Source organism: Stegodyphus dumicola, chromosome X2 (assembly GCF_044657685.1).
Source record: "Stegodyphus dumicola isolate Sdum_Otavi_A_Nest chromosome X2, ASM4465768v1".
NCBI lineage: Eukaryota > Metazoa > Arthropoda > Arachnida > Araneae > Eresidae > Stegodyphus > Stegodyphus dumicola.
In genome coordinates, this window is record NC_140781.1 from 95,720,062 (window position 1) to 95,742,672 (window position 22,611).

Consider the following 22,611-nt stretch of genomic DNA (forward strand, 5'->3'; position numbering starts at 1 on the left):
CCTTAGAAAGTCCTCTGCGAAGGCATCCCTTCCCTTAGGCAGATAGCCCTGGAGGCTTTGCTGTAATCACATAAACCAAAACCATTCTCAACAAAACTAATTCAAAAAATTAGGCAAACCTTCTGTTTGGTTTGTGTTTTGACCAAGACTATTGATTTCAAGCAGACTTCACTTCTTTGCAGAATTTCTTTAAATATTTCTGCTTGATGCAAATAAGGGAGCGATGTTAATTTGTAACATAACATTTGTAATTGGATACCCATACATCTAAATAAAAAGAAAATAATAAATAAAAGTCTGTAAAATATGCTATTTGATGCATATTTTCTTGTATTTTATCAAATAAACTGTACATCATACTTATACTTTATTGAAGATCTTTTTAAATTAACAATTCAAATCACAGTGGCTGTTATTAAAGTCTCACACTTTAAAATTGCTAGAATTATGTACTTTTATGAAACCTTTTGTGAACTTTTTGCCTTTTTCACTTGATGGTAACATTGCTTTAACAAGTGTAGTTTAAGCGGGTGTGATCAATTAAGTTCGAAATGGTGATAGAACTACACTGGTGTGCAAAAATTGCTACGAAAGCAAAATATAATAATGAAAAGTGTAAGTTTAATGCAAAACGGGCATCAAAACATAATTATAAAATTAGTGTTAATACAAAATTAAGTGTAAAAGTCTAGTAACTATGCAAAAAAGGTATGTTATGTATATAAAATTTTTGTTAATGTACACTGGTGTGCAAAAATTAAGGACGAGACGGTTTTTTCAATATAACTTTGTACAAAAGCTTTCCAAATCAACACATTTAATACCGTAAGATGCCCAATACGTAAGGACATGAGTAATGTAAGCAACACTTACTAAAAGAGAAATCAGAGGGATAAAAAGAAGCTTTATTGAAAAAGTAGCATGGAGCGCAATGCGACTGAAGGCCGAAACATCCCTGTGATGGGTGTCCAGCAAGAAACATCCGGTCTTTAATAGGGGATATGATCTTCCCTGACTGCTAGGCAGGTTTCACAGCGTCTGCCCATGCTGAGAATGAGGGTGTCAATGAGTTGTTGAGGCATTGCTGCCCATTCGTCTTGCAGCGCCAATCGAAGCTCCGGAATCGTTACTGGTGGTAAGGTACGAGCTGCCAAGCGTCTGCTTAGAAAATCCCATACATGCTCTACGGGATTGAGATCCGGAGATCGTGCCGGCCAATCCATACGTTCAATATCCTCACTCTCTAAGAGCTGTTAGGCAGCTACTGTGCGATGACATGGTGCATTGTCGCCCATGAAAAGGAACTGCGGACCCATAATGCCTCTAAAAAGACGCACATATGGAAGAAGAATCTCGTTACAATAACGGGTCCCGTTGACTGAACATGCATAGAAGATGTGAAGGTCTGTACGACTACCAAGCAGGATGCCTCCCCAAACGAGAACACCGCCACCTCCATACCTGTCCCTTTCAATGATGTTCGAGGGATGATTGCAGCTTCCCCACTCTCTCCAGATGAGTATGCGATGAGAATCGCTACTCAGACTGAATCTGCTCTCATCTGTAAAGAGTACTCATCCCCATTCATTGTCTCTCCAATTCCGGTGTTCCCAGCACCACAGAGAATGCCTTCTCCGATGGGCAGGCATTAGAGGTACACACCGTACAGGGCGTCGTGCAAACAGACCTCCACCGTGCAGTCTTCTGGTCACGGTAAAACGCGATATCGGTCGTCCAGTTGCCTGTGTCGTGTGTCTAGCAATTTCTCCCGCTGTCTGCCGCCTGTTTCTTCTGGCCTGTAAGGCAATATACGAGGGCTATCCAGAAAGTAGATTACGTTTTGGAATAAAAAAATAAACAAAGTATAGGAAACAAATTTTATTATATACAGATGAAAGCCACACTCAAATACTACTTTTCTACATAGTCACCATACAAATTAAGGCATTTATCGTAGCGATGTACGAGCTTGGAAATTCCTTCGTCGAAAAACTCGGCCGCCTGCGCCTTCAACCACTTCGTTACCTCTTCTTGCCTTCCATCTTGCACAAAACTTGTGGTAACCAAGCTTTTCGCTGATGATTTCGTGCAACAAACTTCGCGAAATTTGTGGAAAACTCAAAGAAAGTTCCGTTATTGTGAAATTTCGATTTTCACGGACTTTAGCATCGACTTTTTCGAGAAGTTCGGCGGTCACTATGCTGGGTCTCCCACTTCGATCTTCGTCGTGAACATTGGTTCGGCCATTTTGAAATCTTATGACCCACTGACGCACTCCACCTTCAGTGATAATGTTGTCCCCATACACTTCACGAAGCTGCCGATAGATTTCTATCGGTTTACAGTTTTTTGCAGTCAGAAACCTTATTACTGAGCGCACCTCGCAGCTCGCGGGATTTTCAATTAACGCAGACATTTCAAACCGTCACAGTATCTGAACGGAGCACAGCACGAACCTCTCACTAGCACGGCTAGATGCAGACTGAGCTGCGCAACGCTCTGACCCCAAGATGGCCGCGCTAGCCCCGCCCCTAGCGGACACAGACGGAAACGTAATCTACTTCCTGGATGGCCCTCGTACCTGTCATCTGCGGGTGTGGTTCCTCATGGACGACCACTACTAAACCCCCGGATAGCTGTTCCTGTAGTTTGAAATTGTCTCCAAAGTCGTGAAACGATGCTGTGAGCAATTCCGAACTCTGCAGCCACACTTGTCACACTGCGGCCTTCCTCCAACTTCCCAATGATTCAACCTCGAGTAAAAGCATCCAGATGTTGTCTAACAGATTGATTATTCCCCATTTCTCGCTGAGGCAGCAACTCGGTGTGATTTTAACTGCTATACGGCGTGCAATCTCTTTGCCAGAAATACTGATCTTACACCGACAACATGCTTTATACTACTCAGACACTTCCCCATTACGTCTACCTGCATATCTGCACATGTGCTACCGTACATCACCTTACTTAATCTCCTGATTGGTCTTTCTGTCCGCTCTGCCTCTTCGTTCAGCTGATATGCTAATTTTTCGACTTCGTCCTTACTTTTTGCACACCAGTGTATGTAAAGTAGCACAGTTTAAAGTATGTAAATAATTTTCTTAATTCAGGATGACATTTCTGTTATGTATGCCAACTAATTCCATAGTACACTTGGTGCATATTAGAGAGGTCCTGGTTCGAGTCCCAGGGAGGGCATTTCTAATTTTTCGTGTTTCCTACTTAAAAAAATCCTAATGACTCTATAGTGGCACCCAAACTAAAAAGTAGTGAATGATGATTCTTCACTACTAGAATTTGGTGATTGCTTCCCCTAATCTCCAGTCACCCTTTAAAAGGTAGTGTATGTAGGACATTTTCATTTTCTCCTTTCTGCCTGCCTTTACGTTGTAACAATACCACACTCACCACGTATTCGAGCAGTCCAGCTTCAAATCCTGGCAAGGGCATTGCTCATTTTTTGTTTTTTTTTTTTTTTTACATTCAAAAATCCTAATGACTACAAATAAAATTTATTTTCACATACTGTGCTTTATGATATATTCATTGTATTCTCAGTTTTTAGGCATTTTTTGTATAGATTTCAAATTACCACAAGAACAGACTTATTTTTTCATGCCATGTTCATTATTTAGTAAACATTCAAGGAATTTACTACTTGTAACTGTGGGTTTTTTTCACGTGATGAAATTTTTTAAATGACTTGCTATTTTAGTTGACTACATTTTAACAGATAAATTTTTTCATTATATGAGAATACAGTTCGTATTTCTCTTTCATTTAGGAAATTGATGCTTTAACTGTTAATGAACAGCCTGCTGAAGAAAGTACTGAAGTTTCCATTCCAGAAGCTTCTTCAGAAGCTAAAGATGTTGAGGAAGAAGGCGCTAAAGATTCTAAACCAGAACTTCAAGAGGCCACAATTAATAATGAAGTGGACACTAATCAATCAGTTCAGTTAGCTGAGGGTATGGATAATTTGCAAGTTTTCTCATTGTTAGTTGAATGAATTGATGCTTCTGCAAATAATACTAAGTTACAGGGAGTGGAGAAAAATATGAAAACACTGAAATAGAAAACAGTGCTGTAACTAATACGGTGTACTGTTCAGGAATACTGTTGGCATTCAAAACAGCTTGCTGTCTTCTCAGAATGGATAAATAAAGGTCCTGTATAAACCATACAGGAATCTTGTACTGTTCTTCCTGTAAAATGTTGGCAAGTTGAGGTAAAGACGATGGCAGTGGACAGCCCACAAAAGCTCAATAATACTGATATCTGGTGAGTGTGGTGTGTGAAAGTTCATCTTTTTGCTGAGAGAAACAGTCCTGTATGATGTGAGTTGAATGAACAGGAGGTCTGTCTTCTTGGAACATGGCATCACCATTGGGCCTTGGGTTGATGTGATCAGCCAGAATGGGCACACAATCCTTGGCAGTAAAGTGACCTTGCACAGTAATGATGAGTATAGACTAGCACAATATGTCTTCTCAAACTATGACCAAACCCTCAACAAACAATCTCTATCATTTGCTTGGAATGGCATTTGCCAACGTAAACTCGCCCAGAAGTCAGAAACAGTGTGAAGAAATACTCATCTGACCCAGTGACTCTTCTATTGCTCCACAATTCAGATTTTATGATTTTGGCATCATTTCTCTTATTACAAGTTTTTTAATCACTGATGAGTGGCTTTAAATTGCAACTCACCCAAAGGTACGCTGGTTTTGGAGCTCCCTTATAGTGTTTCAGTGCTGGCATGGTTTGCGAGTGCAACAATAAGTTCAGCAGTCACTTTTGTGGCTATAGTCCTCATATTTTTTTATTACACAATCCTCTTCCGTGGTCATCTGTCATGATCACTCAACACTCGTTTTCAGCAGTTCTATGAATAAGCGGATGCGATTTTTCTGTATGAGTTACAAATCTTAGATATTGTGCCCCTTGAAACGCCAAACACTTCAGGTACCTTGGTTATGAAAGCACCCAACATACGAGACCAGACAATTTACCCACATTTGAATTCATTTAGCTCCAGCATAATGCATTCACAAAATGAGCACCGCCAGCAACTTTTGCTAGAATAAACATTTCATTTCTAGCATGCATTTTTATGAGGTGTTTCCATATTTTTGTCCAACTCCTGTATTTTTTCCATGTATAGTTTTCCTTTCAGAAGAAATTAGACTATATTCCGCAAAAGTTGTATTTTTGTTAGAGAGATCAAGGGTAAAATACATAATTTTTGCATTAAAAAAAAAGGAAATTACGCAAAAATAAAAAGTCAGAAACAAAAATTTATATATTCGCAAAAAATAAAACAACAAAAATACAAAAATAAAACACAATAAATTCATTTATGTATTCACAAAAAATAATATATAAAGGAATAAGGAATACAGATCACTGTTTCTTCAAACATCTGTAATCAAATAAATTACCAGAATAGTACAAAAAAATCGGGAGCTTTCTGATTAGCTACATCAAAAAGCCGTGAACTCGCTGCTGCTTTTGGAAAGCGTTCACGAACTTTTTTAACAACATTTTTTTGCCAAAGGAATGAGCTGCAAAAATTATGCTTATGAGCGTATTGCTATGCAATGGGAAACTGAAACCATCAGTATCAGTAGAACATCCTATGGAACTACGGAAACATAAGATATAAAGATTTTGTCCTCATAAGGTTCATTATTGCAAATAAATATATGCGAATTTTAAATTCAAGCATAATAGAAAACTTTTAAAACAATGAACAAGAATGGAGAAGATTTTGTATACCTTGGAAGTATTTTCAAAGCTTTTGATCAGAAATTGTTTTTTTAAAAAAATTATTATTATTCGATTCTCAAATTCAAGGAGTCTTACAAGATAACTTTCAGACCATAAGGAAGTAACAGCTTTTTAAACTTTAGGTGAAGTGATGCATATCTTGGAAGTAATAAAGCAGAAAATAAGTTGAATAAAGAACTCCTGAACAGTTACAACATACTAGGATGCAGAGTAGATGTAAAAGTTTCTTTCTGACGTTCTGATTCTGAATTTTCCTGGCTGCTGGTTAGAGAAGGTGCATTCATGACAAGAAAAATACCTATGATTTTTACCAGTATTTTCCATTTTAAAAATGGTGCTAATGAAATACTTGAAATGGTGGTGGCAAATTTAGGAGTGCTTTGTTAATCATTGATGAAGTTACTTAACCCTTTGCCGCGCGGTGGTCGCGCCTTGAAACCATAAATTTTCGAATTTTTTTCTCCTCTTCCTTCAGAAATTTTTGAGTGAAAATCAATTGATTACTGATTTTTGACCTCTAAATAACACAAAATGACTACAGAATCATACATGTTTTAGGTCTTAGTACTTCAAATCGGATGTCTTTTAAAATTCATTTTCAATCAGACAGATTAGCTTCCTTTTATTAATATAAACAACTTTAAATTTCAAAAGTTATTCATCGCACATCGTGATTTCTATCATAAACAATAAAAAATAGCAATAATTAAACTGCATATATAAAAAAAACCCTCCATATGTATGGTATTTGCTTTGTGGTTTCAGGGCACAACCACTGCCCCATTAGAGCATTGTGTCACAATGCTCTAGAGGCTCGGTGGTCGCGCCTTGAAACCACTGTTCTTCACAATGGCGTTTTGCTTCTCAAATAGGAGTGTTTATTTTTACCCGGATCTAGATAAGGGGTTTTGAAATCACAGAGTTATTTTATTACTAAACAATACATGCACCTGCCCAGTAAAAAGGTCTTTCTTTTCCAGAGACTTTTCTCTGAGCTCAACACACTTGCTTCCCAAGCTAGTATTGTGATTTTGTAAATTATTTCCTGTGTTTTAAATTTAATGTAAATATACTTTGCTGTAATTAAAAATAGAAATCGCGTAAAGTTTTATTAAAATTAAAAATATTTTCTGAATATTTTGAAATGAAATACAAATGAAATAAGTATGAATGGGAAACGAATGATCCGTACCAAAGCCAAAAACACCAACCCCCATTGACATTAAAAAAACCACAAATGTCATGTGCCAGATGAAAAGAAACTAAATAGCGCTGGACACATACCGGTGAAATTTAGATTGTGTACATTTTGTAGCACAAGAAGCACATCATAAAAGAAGATACATGTGCGAAACATGCAATGTGGGTCCATGCATGTACCGAAAAGACAAAACATGCTTTGAACAGTGTCACACACAAAAAAAAAAATTGTCCTTTGAAATTTAAAAAAACACAGTCTTTTTTTAATTCTTATTTTACCGAGTTTTTTAATCCATGTAGCCAAATGTCCTTGTTATGTAGGTACTTATACTTTCACTGCTATAGAAAAATTACATGTTTTTTTTTTTTAATTTTTTCTGACGATTTAGTTTGTAAAATATATATATTATGCAATTCTTATGCATTTAAAAAAAAAATTCGTAAATTTCGTCATTTATTGGAAATATGCACGGAAAAAGGTAAGTTTTTTTTTTTTTTTTCCCTACCACCTAGGTAAGCTTCAAAGTCCTAGATGTGCAGTGGTTTCACAGTGCGACCACCACCCACAAAACAATGGGCAAGAGTAGATTTTTTTAATTCATATATTATTTGTCTCTAGGATCATAATATTCAATTTCTAGAGATTTTAGTTAAAAAAGTTATAAAAATAATATTGGGCACGTCAAAGGGTTAAAATATTTAAATGATCAACAAAGCATGATCTGTGAAGCCATGTACTGCGGTTACAGAATGACAGAGCTTAATGCATAAAAGATGTTCGCAGTCATAGTGGCCAGTTTAACATTTCTTTATTCTTAAGAAGCGCATTCTTAACATGAATTTCACAGCGTAATAGGTGAAATCTTTGTGCTCAGTCTTGACCATATTTGTACCTTCTTAACATCTTTATAACTGTTAATTTCAATAGAGAAAAGAGCAGCAGGCAGTAGTGAGTTGGCAGAAAAGAAGCACGAGAGAGAATGTAGTATTTATAAGGTGGAAACACAGAATGATCTGGTTTTCATTAAGCTTTATTTTGATTGGCTAATTTTTAAGTTTTTGTTTCCAAATTTAGAATTATTGCTAGCTGAAGCATTATGTAAGTATATGCATTACTAGTGTTATGTAAGAAACATGCAAGAAGGTTAAATTTTGAAATGATGCGGTTTATGGTGATTTATTGTAAGTAGTTACTATTTTTAGGATAGAAAAGCGGAATAAAATAGAATGATAAAAAACTGTTGCAAATTTAAAGTTAGAATTTTGATTTACACTCTATCTAGCATCTTATATGTACACATTATTTGTTGCTATTTTCTCAGTGTATGTTTTCTTGTTCAGGAATTTACTGTCCATGGCAAGAAATCTGTGATGAAACATCTGGTTATAATTATTACTGGAACACACAAACAAATGAAGTCACATGGGAATGCCCACCAGATTATGAAGCATATCTGAAAGCCAGAACATCTGATAGTGATAAAGACATTTATGAAGGTTCGTTCAAGTCACAAGAAGTACAGAAAAAATCTAGAAGAGAGAAGAAAAGGAATTTACTAGAACCTGCAAATCCTGAAGGGTGAGAATTCAAAGCAAAATTTTAGATGCTTTTCTGTAATAGAAGTTAAATGTTTGCAATTGACTAATAAAAACTTATTTAGTCTTAACATACGAGTCACAAATATTGCAGTGTAACATTGGAGCAAATCAGGGTTTGTTTCTCCTGCAGTAGTGATTTAAAATCTATTTGATGCTTTTAAGCTTTCTGTGTATTTGTTAAGGCAAGTCATCATGTAAAAATTTAATGTTACTGTATGATATTCATTTTCATATTAATTACACAAACTAAATTAACTGGTTTAAGCATTTCTATCAGCTAATGCTTTGTAGGGAAATGTGATGAATAAGGGAAATTTATGTGTAAAGGAATTCATATTTAGAAATCTTCTGTGAAACAGTTTCCGCTTTAGTGGCATGTCTGAAGTAACATGACAGAGTTCAATTCAGGCATATAATTTAAATTATATCATTTGGGAGATTATCTAATATAGAGAAATATGCATTTTTTGTAAAAAAAAATAGGTTATATAATAAAGAAATCAAAAGTCAGTATACAGCTGAAGCTACAAAGTATAAATAGATGAGAAATATTTTCAGAAATCCTGGGGGAATTAAGCTTGAATGTTATAGCTTTCTTAAATTGTGAAGTGAGAACATTAATAGATTTAAACCCAACTATCAACCCTGAGTTACTAGTATTTCTTGATAAGTATTGTTGCGTTCTACAGGTTCGTGGACATGGAGTGATTGATGACAACACTTGATGAAGAATCAAAACACAATTTATTTGTCAGTATTACACAAGACAGTTCCAAAGATGTGTTACAGCCATCAAAAAACTATGACAAACCTGCTGAAACAATCAGCAACACAGCCATCAGGCTGTAACTGTGAAGACAGCCTCATGGCCAACCACTAAAATGCAGCTCCCAACTCAGTCAGTCGCTCTTGAGCTAATCTTTGAACTCAAGACACTACTGTTGAACTCAACATGTTACATTTGCCGTGCACAAGCAGGGTATATATAGCTTTTAATCTGCCTTCGGGAATATTCCCAAGAAAAAGTGCTAAGAATTTGTTCCAGAATGTTCTTGCTCCGTCTATGGCATATTGCCAATTTTGTCGCCAAACGAGCGATTTTGCACCAAATCTGATAACCCTGCCTTTCCCTGCTATGGGGAGCTATTTTACCACAGCTGGGCATTTTGCAACAGTATTTATAAGAAATCGCAGATGAGGTAATTCTCAGTTTCATAATTTAGCATTTTTTATGTGCTGTTTAATTTTTAAGCTTAGTATTTGTTAAAAACAAAGAAACTTGTATGCTTCAATCTAAAAAGCACATTCATCTCAGTTTATTGTATAATTAGTCATTAATTTTTTTTGGCACTAAATTTTGTTTTAGTATTTCAGAGCTTTATTGAGCTATTGAATAGACTTAATGCATCTAATGTGAAATTTCAGTACATTTTAAATTCGGAGATCATATCTCATTATGTATTAATTAAATATATATGTTTAGACTTAAATAATATACATGTATGAGAAATGCATGCATTGGAAAAATCTTGTCTCATCCTATTTTACAGAGTTTAGTAACCAGAATTGTTGAAGTATGGACTTTTAATTAATTTGCTCTAGTAATTGATCATTAATGCACAATAATAAATGATAAAATGTGTTTAGGGTTTATTTTGAAGTTTCATATGACATTCATTAGCAAGAATTCTCCTCCAAATTGATTTAAGAATGTTTAAACTTTCTTGATTTTCTGTGTTGTGAGAAGTTTATTTGTAAATTTAATGTAAATCTAATAGCTGTTTATTTTTCCCCCCAGGGCTGTCATTCCCATTTCTTCTTTTGGAGGTTCATCATCTGATGAATCTTCTGGTGCTGAAAGTGAGAATAGATTATTATCTAGTTCAGTAAACAAAAGCTTAAATGCCGATTTGAGGCAGAATTTAAAAACTGACCCAAATATGCCTTCTTCTTCAAAAAGCAAAAGTTTCAAGGAGGATAATGACTATCAAGCAAACTCTAGTGAATATGCTGAAGTAATTGGGCCACAATTGCCACCAAATTTTAATTTCCCGCAGAGTGTTCCATTACAACCTGAAGTTTCTAGGTTACCAAATTATTCAGCGTCTTCTAAAAATGAAGTTGAAGAATTTGTGGAAGTTGGACATCAGCTACCTTCTGCTGCAACAAATGACTCATCTGGTGTTATGAGTTCTGCTTCTGTTATGAATACTGAAACATTAGTTAGTGATAATATTAATCCTTCGCAGTCACATACTAATGGATTGTCTGTTGCATCTTCTTCATTAGAAAATTGCTGGAAAGGATCTCCTGTAAAAAACACTGAAAAAGCAAATAAAAGTTCAGTTAGAGAAGTTGGAGAAGAAAGCCCAGACTCTACTGTAAGAAAGGGGGATACTTTTTCAGAAAATGGTGTTAGTGGAACTGCAAATTGCCAGACGAGTAGTAGCACTAATCCAGTATGTATTTTACTGAATTGGTAACCACTTTAAATTCTACACATTTATGATATTTTAATAGCAGTACTGCAGTTTTTTTAAACATAATTTTCTTTTATTTTATTAAAAGTAGTATTTTTCTGAAGTTAATAAATTAATAAGCAGTTTTGTAATAATTAGAATGTCAGTGCTTCTTTCATGTATGAGAACCTTTGTAATTATCTTGAGCAGCTTGTAAGAAAAGAGACTTCAGATTTACATCAATTTTTGATTTCCTATTAATACCTGTACTTCTTAAATATTAGTTACGTAATTAATTTAGTATGCAGCTCTGTGAATCATTTTTACATTCATTGATATTCTTTTTCTTCAGTGCATATGAAAAATTTTCACTAATCAGGAGTAATGTGATGGAAGTCTTACATTTAATCTCTAGCAAAATATATTAATGATTTAAATGTAAAACATGCATTTATTTTTCAGCCATCCCTCCTTTAAATTTGCAGAATTTAATACTGTTATCAAAGTTAACACCTTTTGCTAAACTTTTACGAGTATTAACTTATCTTAATTTCTTTAAAATTGCAGCATATTAAAACTTCATATCATGTGATAAGATCTCAAGTTAAAAGAAATATCTAGAAAGTTTCTTTTAGTCAGTTATTCAGTTTGTGGCTAGATGATTATAAACTATTTTATATAACTTCCAGTATTTATATCATGTTAGACAGAAGCTGAGATCTGCTTGTATAGTTTTAATTCATGGCTGAATTTAAAGATGGAAATGTGAAGCCTCTGGTGATGCATTCATCACATTTGGCAGTTAACTTTATATTAAACTATGTTTAAACATTTCAGTTAATTTAAGCAAAAAAGTGTTAAATCAAATAGAAAAACTCATGCTAATGGCAGCACAAATGAAAATCTTCAGGGTATTTGCCCCATATGCTGAGAGCAAAATGACTTCCAAATTTCATTGGCAATTTAAGTGATTCAGTTTTTTTCAAAGTGAAAATTTAAGATAAATCAAGGCAGAGTTCACGAGAATGTAGAGAAAAACTTACACCACAAGGCAATGGTAGAAGGTGCATATGTACAGCTAAGCTGCAATTGGTTATTTTTAGGTTTCAGCTGTGTTTGCAAGCAGCACTTTAGGTTTTCTGTTTGCAAGCAAAGATCTCGAGTTTGGAAGAAAAGATGAGCTTAGGAGAACATAAAATTTAGAATAGTCAATTGAGGTTGCCAATTATTTCTTAGCATAGCCATCGTATTTTATTATATCTTACATATATAAATCAGTGTAGACAATAAGTAAGAAATTTAGAACCAACTCCACAAAGATCCAAAAGAAATGAAATTAAGTACCAATAAATTTCAAAATTCCCTATAAATACATAAAATGTAAAATTAACCAAAAGGCAGAATAATAAAAGAAATGTGAAATGCTGAAACTTGGAACCATACAAAAACCGCAAAAAATACGTTCATAGGAAGGAAGAGGAATGCAATCAAATCCGATATAGCATTATCAAGAGTACATTAGATTTGGTTGTATCCCCTTACCTTGAAAAACCACTGCATTTCTGTTACCCAAAATTAGCTGATGAACCATTCTAAGTTATTTAATTTTATCAGTTCACCCAAAAATTTTGAGTTCCTCCCTGATGCAGTGTAAAAAGTAAAATATCGAGACATATTCATTAGTAAAAATTATAAGGTCAACTAAAGCAAAAAATCTTTATTAGACACTTTTTATTGAATTTAGAATTAAAATGAATACAAAATATTCTAATAAAATAACAGAACATTAATATAAAACTTACTCAGTTTACACAGGCAGTTCGTTAGATTGTCGATACAAATAGCATCCGTATAAAAAGCATCCTAGTATATTTTTTCCATCCATCTTATTTTTAATTTCTCATTGCAAGAGAATCCTGCTACAGTCAAATCCCTTACTGAAACTTTCTTTGCATTGAGGAAACCAAGTTTCTACATTTTTTCCTCTTCGTTTTTGATAATAAATAGACTTTTCATTGCAGTCATTTAGGTAAACCCATGCTTTATTAAAGGTAATGATGTATTTCCATTTAACTCCTGCTAAATAGCTTTCGCACAGGATTCTACAAATTGTGTGTAGAGCCACAATCTTCAGCAAAAGCTGGTGAACACTATTTTTTAGCTTTCTTAAGTTGCAAATCTTGATTTAATTTTATATATTGTTGCTACAGATGTATTTAAAGACTGCCTGATATCTGTGTTGGCATATTTTCTCTTGTTACTAACAGTTTAACTTTAAAAGCATTAGAAACAGCATGGTTCTTTTCCGGGTATTTGTTTGTTGTCTTTCAACCCATGTTGAAATAATGATTGACAGTTCTTCTCCTTCTGATTAATAATTTCGCTTGTTTTGTGTTTATAAATTTTAGTACCATGCATTTCACAATGTTTTTTAATTATGGAACAAAAATATTTCTCTTACAGGAAGTGGAGAAACATATTCTCCAGTCAGTATATCGTTTACGTGCAATCTTGTACAGAAGACTAAATTTTTTTTGTGCCGGGCTTTTGCCACTACTAAGGCCAGAAGTGGTGGTCATTTATTATGGAGGCACCTAATAGGTGGCCACCATCACCTTCTGTGAGGAGACGGACAATTTACATCCATGCCTTCTCTGGGATTCAAACCCAGGCCTTTTGGTATTGCAGTCAGCTCCCCTAACCATTATACCCTTTGGGCGGCTTAGAAGACATAACTGTAAAAGTTATAAATGATAATTCTCATTTCAAATAATGAGCTGTTGCCAGGAATTTTTATTCAAAGACTTGCACTTTTTTTAAATTCTTTATCAAAATCATTTTTAAAATGTGTAAACCTCCTCTCTATATATAACAATATATATGCATACCTTTGTTATTTAAAATAGTGCATAATCTTTTGAATTTTTCTCTATGCGGTATATCTGAATATTTGTGATATGCCACCTTATGAGATCTAAATTTATTTCTTCATTCTCTGCAATTTAAGGTGACTTAAAACAGCTGAACATTTTCTTTTGGTGCTGTGTGTATTATACAGTAATGAAATATTTTATCTTGACTTTAAATTTTTATGCGGTTCTTATATGTCCTATTTCACAAAAGCGCAAATCAAAAGCAGTTTGAAGTATTTCAAATAAAATTAATTCGATACAAAAGCAACGTTAAAGAAAAATTGATGGTTATTTGGTCTTTTGCATATAGCAGCAGAAAGGATTATCGATAGAGCTATGTTTCTGAATGATATTTGCATGAATTACAGAAGAAAAATAATCACATGAACTTTCCTGTTTAAGTAATAAAATCCAGGTCAACTGTTAGGCTGAATAATTTGTGTGTGTGTGATTTTTTCCATGTGTAATTTGAATACGAGCTAGTTTTCCTTAGAAAGTTCTCCAGATAAACATCCCCCTCAGATGAATAGTCTATGAGAAACTATGTGTTTTGCCATATTCAAATAACTTAACGTATCAGGCCACATAAAGTAAATAGTATGTATCAGCTTTTACAAAATAAATAAGGGAAATTAATTTAAAAAGTAAGCAATTTAAAAATAAGTTAATTTTTTTTTATAAATTTCTTCTGGAATAGCACCGCTATAAGTTGTTAAATCCACTTATTAATTTTTCATGTTGAATGGACAGAGAGCTGCTAACATACACTGACAAGCCAAAACTTTATGACCATCACCACATTTTTCAACGAACACATCTGGATGACGTGGAGTGCGCGACATTAATTGGGAATGGTATTTAACTGCTGCTGGAGAACGTAAGGAATCATTCTTGCACTTTTGTGAGTGGGCTGCTGATCTAAGTAAATTTGATAGAGGGCAGATTGTAATGGTGTGAAGACTTGGAATGACTATCTCCAAAACAGCACTACTGGTTGGTGGATGTTGACAGTCTGCCATTGTTGGTATTTATGCAAAGTTTATAAATGGCAATGAAACCATCAATAGATGCCATGGTGTTGGATGTCCATGCATCATCAAAGAAAGAAGACATCATAGACTATCTTGCTTGGTACAGCAAAACTGGTGCTAGACAGTGGCTCAGTAGGCAGCCCAATAGAATGCAGGTTCAAGGGAAAGTGTTTTGGAACACACAGTCCAGCAGAAAGTGGCAGATATGAAACTGCACAGCAGACCTCCCATTTGTGTGTGTCTGCTTAAGTGTCACTGTCAACTATGCCCAGAATGGGCTCGAAACATCGAAACTGGACCATGGTTAAGTGAAAGACAGTTGCCTCGTCGGATTAATCACGATTGCTCATTCATCATGTCAATAGTCATATGAAAGTGCGCTATCTTTCAGGTAAACAGTTGCTTGTCTCTGTACAGTAGCTTATGGTGGCTCAGTACAGTAGCTCAGGCTGGTGGTGGCGCTGTTATGTTTTGGGGGTCGTTCTCATGGGTGGCTTTGGGACTCTTAGTGTTAGTAGAATAGACCATGAAAGCTGCGCACTATCTGAACATTACTGCAGATCAGTGGCACTCTTAAATGGTGTCTGTCTTCCCAATTGGAAATGGAATCTTCCAGAAAGACAGCGCCCCATGTCACAAAGCTCAAATTGTGTTGAACTGATTCAAGGAGCATAAGGGTGAATCCTAATTAATGTCCTGGCCACCCAACTCACCAGATCTTGACCCAATAGAGCACATTTGGGATGTCATGTATCAGAAATTTGCGGGCCAAAGGCCACCACGTTGAAATATCTCGACTTTGTGTGACTGCTGCTTAGACATTGGTACAACTTGTCTCCAGTCATTTACCAAGAACTAGTGGCATCTGTGCCAAGGCAAGGTTCAGGGGTTTTGCAGGCCAAAAATCACGCATATTATAGAGTAGATGGTAAAACAACTTTCATAATTTATTGGAGTATTTAATGTATAAATTTTTATTAGTTTGACCACTTTAGAAAACCCTTTTAAAATAATACAATGTTCACATAATCAGTGAGTTGATATAGGTATTTGAAAATCATCTGATTGCAGTTCACTGCTTTCATTTGCAGTGTAATTATATTCATTATGAAATGTGTATTCAGTTCATAAAATAATCAAAAAGTCATGATGTAAAACATTTTGTAACACTTTTTCATATTTATCATCAGAATGTTGTTTTTCTGCATTATTCAAGTTAAGAAGGATATAGTTTAATAAAGGTTTTACTGTACTGTAAAATTGTGTGTGTATATTTTATTTGATGCAGTTAAATTGTAAGAAAAAGTAATGTATCATTATAATTTACTTTCAGAAACATCGGCTTATTGTGGAATATGACAGTTTTACAGATGAGGATGAAGATGGTAGTTTTTCAGATATTTCATCATCTAAACAAACTGTTAATTCTAAGAATTCTGTGTACCAGAATTTCAGACTTGCAGGAAATGGAAGTAAAAGAGAAGGGGTTAATGACTATAACATCGATGATGATCAGCAAAAAGTTGAAAGTAATGTATCAAAAAGGAAAATTTCAGATGAGCATATGGAGAAGAATATGAAAAAAGCAAAAGATGAGAAGAAGGATTTTCTTGATATTGACAGTCTTTTTGCTGCACATGCATCCTATGGAAAGTATGGCTTTGGATTCAGCAAACAGAAACAGTTGACTTTGGAAAATGACTTTTGTGCTGTAGATAATGATGCTTCTAAAGTAACATCTGATTCTAAAGCAGTGAATTTTGTCAAATCTGATCATGTATTTGAACTCAATACTTTAAATGAGAATATTTCTTCCTCTAAGAGTTTAAGTAATTCACATATTGTTGAAGAAAAACAGCAACTAATATCCAATGGTAATTGTGATCTGCCTCCCAGTGAAACAGCTTTACAAAAGTTAGATCGTATATTAAAAACAGAATTCTCAAGAGAAAAAAATACTGTGGCAGAAGTAAGAATTTTGACTTCTGGTAAAAAGATTAAAAGTCCATTTCCTGCTGAATTAAATATTGATTTAATTCGAAAGAAAAAAGATACTCTTTTACAGGAAGGAAGAAATGCCCTTTCTTATAGCAGCATTCTTTCTAGAAAATTGGAACCTGATATAGAAGAAATAGACAAGGCTTTATGTGATGCTCTCGAAGCCAAAGTAAGCTTTCCTTTTACTGTATTGTATATACCATTTCTATCATTACAGTGTAAATTTAGCATTATATTAATATCATTTGTGTCATTGCTGTATAAATGTAACATTATTTTTAAGCATTATTCTAAAGCAAAATACAGTAGCTTGAATTGTATAGTCACAAAGTTTATCTCTGAGCATTATCACAATCCAAACCATTCCAAAAGATTGACAATTTCACAGATAATTTCCTTTATAGCAAATATAGTCTGTTTTTGTTATTTGTATGTACTTGATAATATGCTGTTTATTTCCTAATGCAAGTGATGTTTTTTATTGTAGAAAGCCATGGCATCTCAAAATTCTTTATCAAAGCCCTCTTCTTCAACTTCCACCATACCTACTGTTAAAAAATGTTCTGAAATTGCCAGCAATTTAAGTGTAAAAAATAAAGAAACAGGTTTGTAAACTTTTCAGTATTATGTATGTCATTATGTGTATTTTGGAAAATATATTGCAATCGGGATCAGTCAAGCAGTATACTGCAGTCAAATAATTGCTTCATAAACAACAGACATAAATAATGCTGTCCCAAAATGAAAATCAGTTATCAAATATCTATCATTAAATCTGATCAATCATATTTAACAAAGAGGATCTAAATTTGAACTCTTATTAATACATGTATATGAATCTATTCACCTAGAAATGCAGTAAAAAAAATTAGCTGTTCTTATTTTGTGCATGATCCCCAAACAAGTATTAAATGTGAAGTTTTTCTTTGCCATTGGTAAACTTTCTATGAATTTGATTACCACTGTGTACTTTGAGTAAAAGCTGTAGAGTAATTAGATTTATCGGAGCAGGAAGTATGAAAAATGTGAATTCCCTTGCCAGGATTTAAACTCCGGACCTTCCGATTGCCTCTATAAATTTACCTATTTATAGCTAAAATTCTGTAGATGAAACAAAGATAATCAAACAATGTTTTTTTCACCGAAGGCAAACTTTCTTTCCAGATTTGCCATGTCTTTTCTTTCATTAGCCTTAGGTCAAGAAAATACATTGCTGGCCATTAAAATTGCAACACCAGGAAGGAATGATCTGACGAGCCTCAAAATCACATGAAAGGAAGAACTTGAGATATGCAAATCATTAGTATTTTAGTGCATTTAGATGATGGAGGAGGGAGAAACGACATCTGCATTAAAAAAAGGCTGTGTAGTGTATTTCTTGCTAAGAAAGCACTTTGTAAGGTCAGAGTTTGCTCAGAATATAGTGTTATGCCTCGAATAATAATATGAAAATTCTTACCAGCAAGTGTCAAAATTTAATAAAGGTAGGATCGTTGCCTATCGAGAGTGCAGATTATCATTCCAATATATCGCGCGCCTTACTAGTCGACACCCAACTGCTGTCATGTGAATATGGAATCAATGGGTTGCTGAGGGTCGTACTAACGCCATGCAGGATCTCAATGTGTTTCCATGACTAATGCTCAAGAGGTCAGACCTATTGTAACCTGCAAAACTGTGCAGCCATATAACTGACCATTAGTCAGAAAATGGGCATGTATGCAGCATGCCTAGTATGGGCTCATATGGTGCATCGACGTTTGCAGCAGCATAGACTATCAGAACAGCTACTATTCAGCTTCCCTTGACATTGCAGCATAGAAAGAGATGGTGACTGTGGTGCACCAAATGCAAAATTGGGTACAGGAGTTGCAAAATGTCTTTTGAGACAAGTCCCAGTTCTGCGTGCAATATTCTGATTGCCATATATGTGTCTGGAAGCTCTGAGGAGACTACACGTATCCTGCTTGCATTCAGTATCGGTATAGGGGCTCTGCACCTGGTGTGATGGATTAGACAGCTATTGGGTGGACCGCACACACATCTCTAGTTCAGATCGATGGTAATTTGAATGCAAATCGGTACATTTCTGACATCTTGCCTCCAGTGGTTGTACCCTATCTTCGAGGCTTGCCAAAATGCCATCTTCCAACAAGAAAATGCAAGACCACATGTTGCATGTCATATTCTGACCTTCCTCGATGCACAGTTTATTCAATTGCTGCTCTGGCCTCCAGTCCCCAGATTCCACCATTGAAAACATCTGGTCGTGGGTTGCTGAGAGATGGGCCTGCCACCACTCTCCAGCTACAGTTGATGAAGTGTGGCATAGAGTTGAAGCATGCAGGCATGGTGTCCATGTTTATCTTTCAATGCCAGTAGTGTTCATTTGTGCTTCAGATCTTTTCTTTTCACACAATCGATTCTGCAGATGTGCAGACATGTTATGACCAGGGATGCGTCTGTTGGGAATTGGAATGATACAGCTGCTTAGCGGCTGCCCCACTGCAGTTAGCTGCCCTGTAAATGCGGTTCATATCTACTTATCCGGTTTGCTGAGTTGTTTGAGCAGTTCATACTTTCCCACTCTTATACATGCGAATAATGCTTTCTGTTGCTTCATCCTGACCAGTCTTCTAATATTCAGCACCCTCTTATGCATCAGGGTTGTGCCTCGTGACTCTTATGTTTTCATATGATTATTGCATGTTATCATATTCCAGATTTCCATGCACATTTCTGAGGTATGGTTCCAAAATGCCCTGTATATGCAAGTCAATAAATGTGCAGTTCAGAGTCTAAACTTGTTTTGAATTGAGTGCAATTTTATGATATCTGGGATGTACCAAAATCTGTTATAACATTAATATAAATGATGCATCCCAGACATCACTGTGCATCAAAGTATTACTTTGTATGGAAACCCAGTTTTATTATCATTTATATCAGTAATTGAAAATAATCTTAACCCAGGGGTGTGAATTTCTGTTGTCAAATTAAGAACAAGGAATAATGGGCAGAATTGGTTTTCCATTGTTTACCCGATTTCTTCTGAGTCTGATAATTTTTTTCCCAAAATTATAGCTGTCATTAATTATCTGTGCCATTATCAGAAATACTTATTTTAAATTTTTTTTTATAGAATGTTTTACCAGATTGTATTTGAGTAAACTTTGAATGTAAATTTTCCATATTGTATACATTCTGATTTCATTGCCATTAATATGATGTGCAGTTCTTTTTAAAAATATGTTTGTCTTATTTTTTAATTATATTGTGATTTTCATATACAATTCTAATATTTCAAGGTATTTATGTAATAAGAGCATAAATGCATGATATTCTGAAAATTTCAATCTTTTTCTTTTTGTGTACATTTTCCGCATGTAAGTTAAATCCTTTATTATTGTGCAGGTTTTTTTATGATAAATTTTATTTTAGGCAAATTATGGATTGTTAAAATCACTATTTTTCATTAAATATCTAATTTTTTAGTCCTGTTGTACTAGTGTGAGTGGATTGTGACTGTTACAAAGTGCTAAAAACTGTGTAACTTTTCAGTAGCTATTAATTAATAATATTTTCCATTTTTATTATTTAATTTAACATTTATCAATTTATTTAAATATTTTTAATAGATACTAGTGGCTTGAATTCTACTAATGATCCAGATATGATGGTAAGAAAATCTTTTAATTTGATTTATTTAATCTTTCTAAAATTTCTATTTATTCTTTCTAAAATTGCTGCATGATAAATTTGCTTTTTTAATTGTAAAATTTATCATTCATGAATTGAAAGTTACCAATTTCCTAACTTTTAAGAGTAATTCTTTTTAGCTTCTTGGTTGGAACCTTTAAGTGGTAAATGTCATTAGAACAGGGTTGCTGTGCTACCTGGAAAACCGGGTAAAGTCAGGGAATTTAAAAAATAGACCAAAAAAAAAAAGTCAGGGAATATGAATATTTTATCTCAAATCTAGAAAAGTCAGGTAATTTCATATGGTGATTCTTTGAAAAAGCGATTTGGGGCCAATGTTGAGAGCAGATCACTTTCTTGGTGAATTATATATCTCATGAGCGTCATTCTGGCAGCCGGTGTAGAGCCAGTTTTCACAGCGCCAATCAGATTGTCTTTCAGAAAGGGCAAGAAAATTTCCAGTATCTTTGATTTCCAGTGACCTCCAGATTTCATAGAGCATGACTCTCATGTTCTTTCGAAGAAAAAGAAATCTGTGCATGCTGAATTAAAGAAAATTCTGGCTCTTGATTTAGAAAGTTTGTTTTCTTTTGTCATCTCCAATTAAAATATCTGGTAAGTGAAACTTGTAATCTTTTCTACATTATTAACTATTCAACTAAACATTCTGTTGTGTTTGCTTGTTAAAATCATGAGATGGGTTTGTTAAGTTAAAAGAAATATGCACTTTGAATCGTATTATTGTGCATTATTAAAAGAATCAAATTGAACTGTTAAACTTTTCGCCATTGTTCTTGGCAGGGATATATCATGATTATTGGACTTCAAAATTATGCAAGAATGTATGATACTTTGTTTGATAAATGCCAAAATATTTATTTTATATGAACTTGGTTTTTTGTTGTTTTCATTTTTAGATAATCCACATTTAAAGAAACAAACAGCGGCGAAACTTGCAGCCAAATTCAGAAACAGGCATATTACAGTCTTGCTTCCCCTTTTTTTATGCACTTCATGTAGTAAAACTAATTAATCGATCCCGCTGCCTCTTGAAATTTCTGACTTCGTTCAACTCCTTCTCCCCATTCTCATACAAAACAAAATCTTTTAAGTATTTTTTCTTTATAATAAATATTTGTCATTTTGCATTAACAATTTTTTTAAAAAAATAGTAATCTGTAACCATTTGATATATATATTATTTGACAAAATACCATTGATTTATGTAATTCAACTTTTAATCTTTTTCACTCTTTAACTAAATAACCTGATTATAATGTTATTCATGTCATTTGATGTGGTTTCTTCCTTCTAAATTGATTTATTATTAGTTAATAATGTAGGTGTTTGACAAAAATATGGAAACACCGCCTAAAATGTATGTTTGAACTGAAATGTTTATTTTCTCAAAAGTTGTTAGTGGTGCTGATGTGTTTGCTCACTAATGCCACCTGTGCAACATTATCAATACATTGCAACTGTCATTCATTATTGAGACAGTGTTTTGTTGAGTTGTGAGTGCATCATGTTGGAACTTAATGAATTCGAATGTGGGCAAATTGTTGGGGCTTGTATAGTGGCCATAACCAAGGTAGCTGAAGTGTTTGATGTTTCAAGAGGCAGAGTATCTAATATTTTTAACTCTTGAGAGAAAAACTGGAAAAACCACTTTCATTAAATCACAGCACAGATGAAATTGTGTGTTGAATAATGGTGACAGACAATTGCCGAAGAGGATTGTAATGAAAAGTAAGAGGACCACAGCTGAAAAAGTGACTGGTGAACTTATTGTTGTTACAAACCCTGTCAGCACCAAAACAATATGAAGGGAGCTCCACAAGGAGGGTATTTTGGAGCAAGCTGCAATTCAAAAGCCACTCATTGGGGATCAAGATGTCTGTAAGAGGAAAAACTGGTGCTAAG

General features: G+C 34.4%; 1 protein-coding gene across 8 annotated transcripts in view; it reads left to right on the forward strand.

Annotated features, from left to right (window-relative positions):
• The window catches only part of LOC118186561 (uncharacterized), a 175,242-nt gene that overhangs the window by 94,382 nt on the left and 58,249 nt on the right, over positions 1-22,611 (forward strand). For all 8 annotated transcript variants that reach the window (XM_085809281.1, XM_085809285.1, XM_035356671.2 and 5 more), the window contains 6 exons: positions 3,785-3,968; positions 8,332-8,569; positions 10,388-11,048; positions 16,325-17,158; positions 17,477-17,594; positions 20,628-20,668. In XM_085809281.1, coding sequence (XP_085665407.1) covers positions 3,785-3,968; positions 8,332-8,569; positions 10,388-11,048; positions 16,325-17,158; positions 17,477-17,594; positions 20,628-20,668 — 2,076 coding nt within the window. The remainder of the gene's footprint in view (positions 1-3,784; positions 3,969-8,331; positions 8,570-10,387; positions 11,049-16,324; positions 17,159-17,476; positions 17,595-20,627; positions 20,669-22,611) is intronic.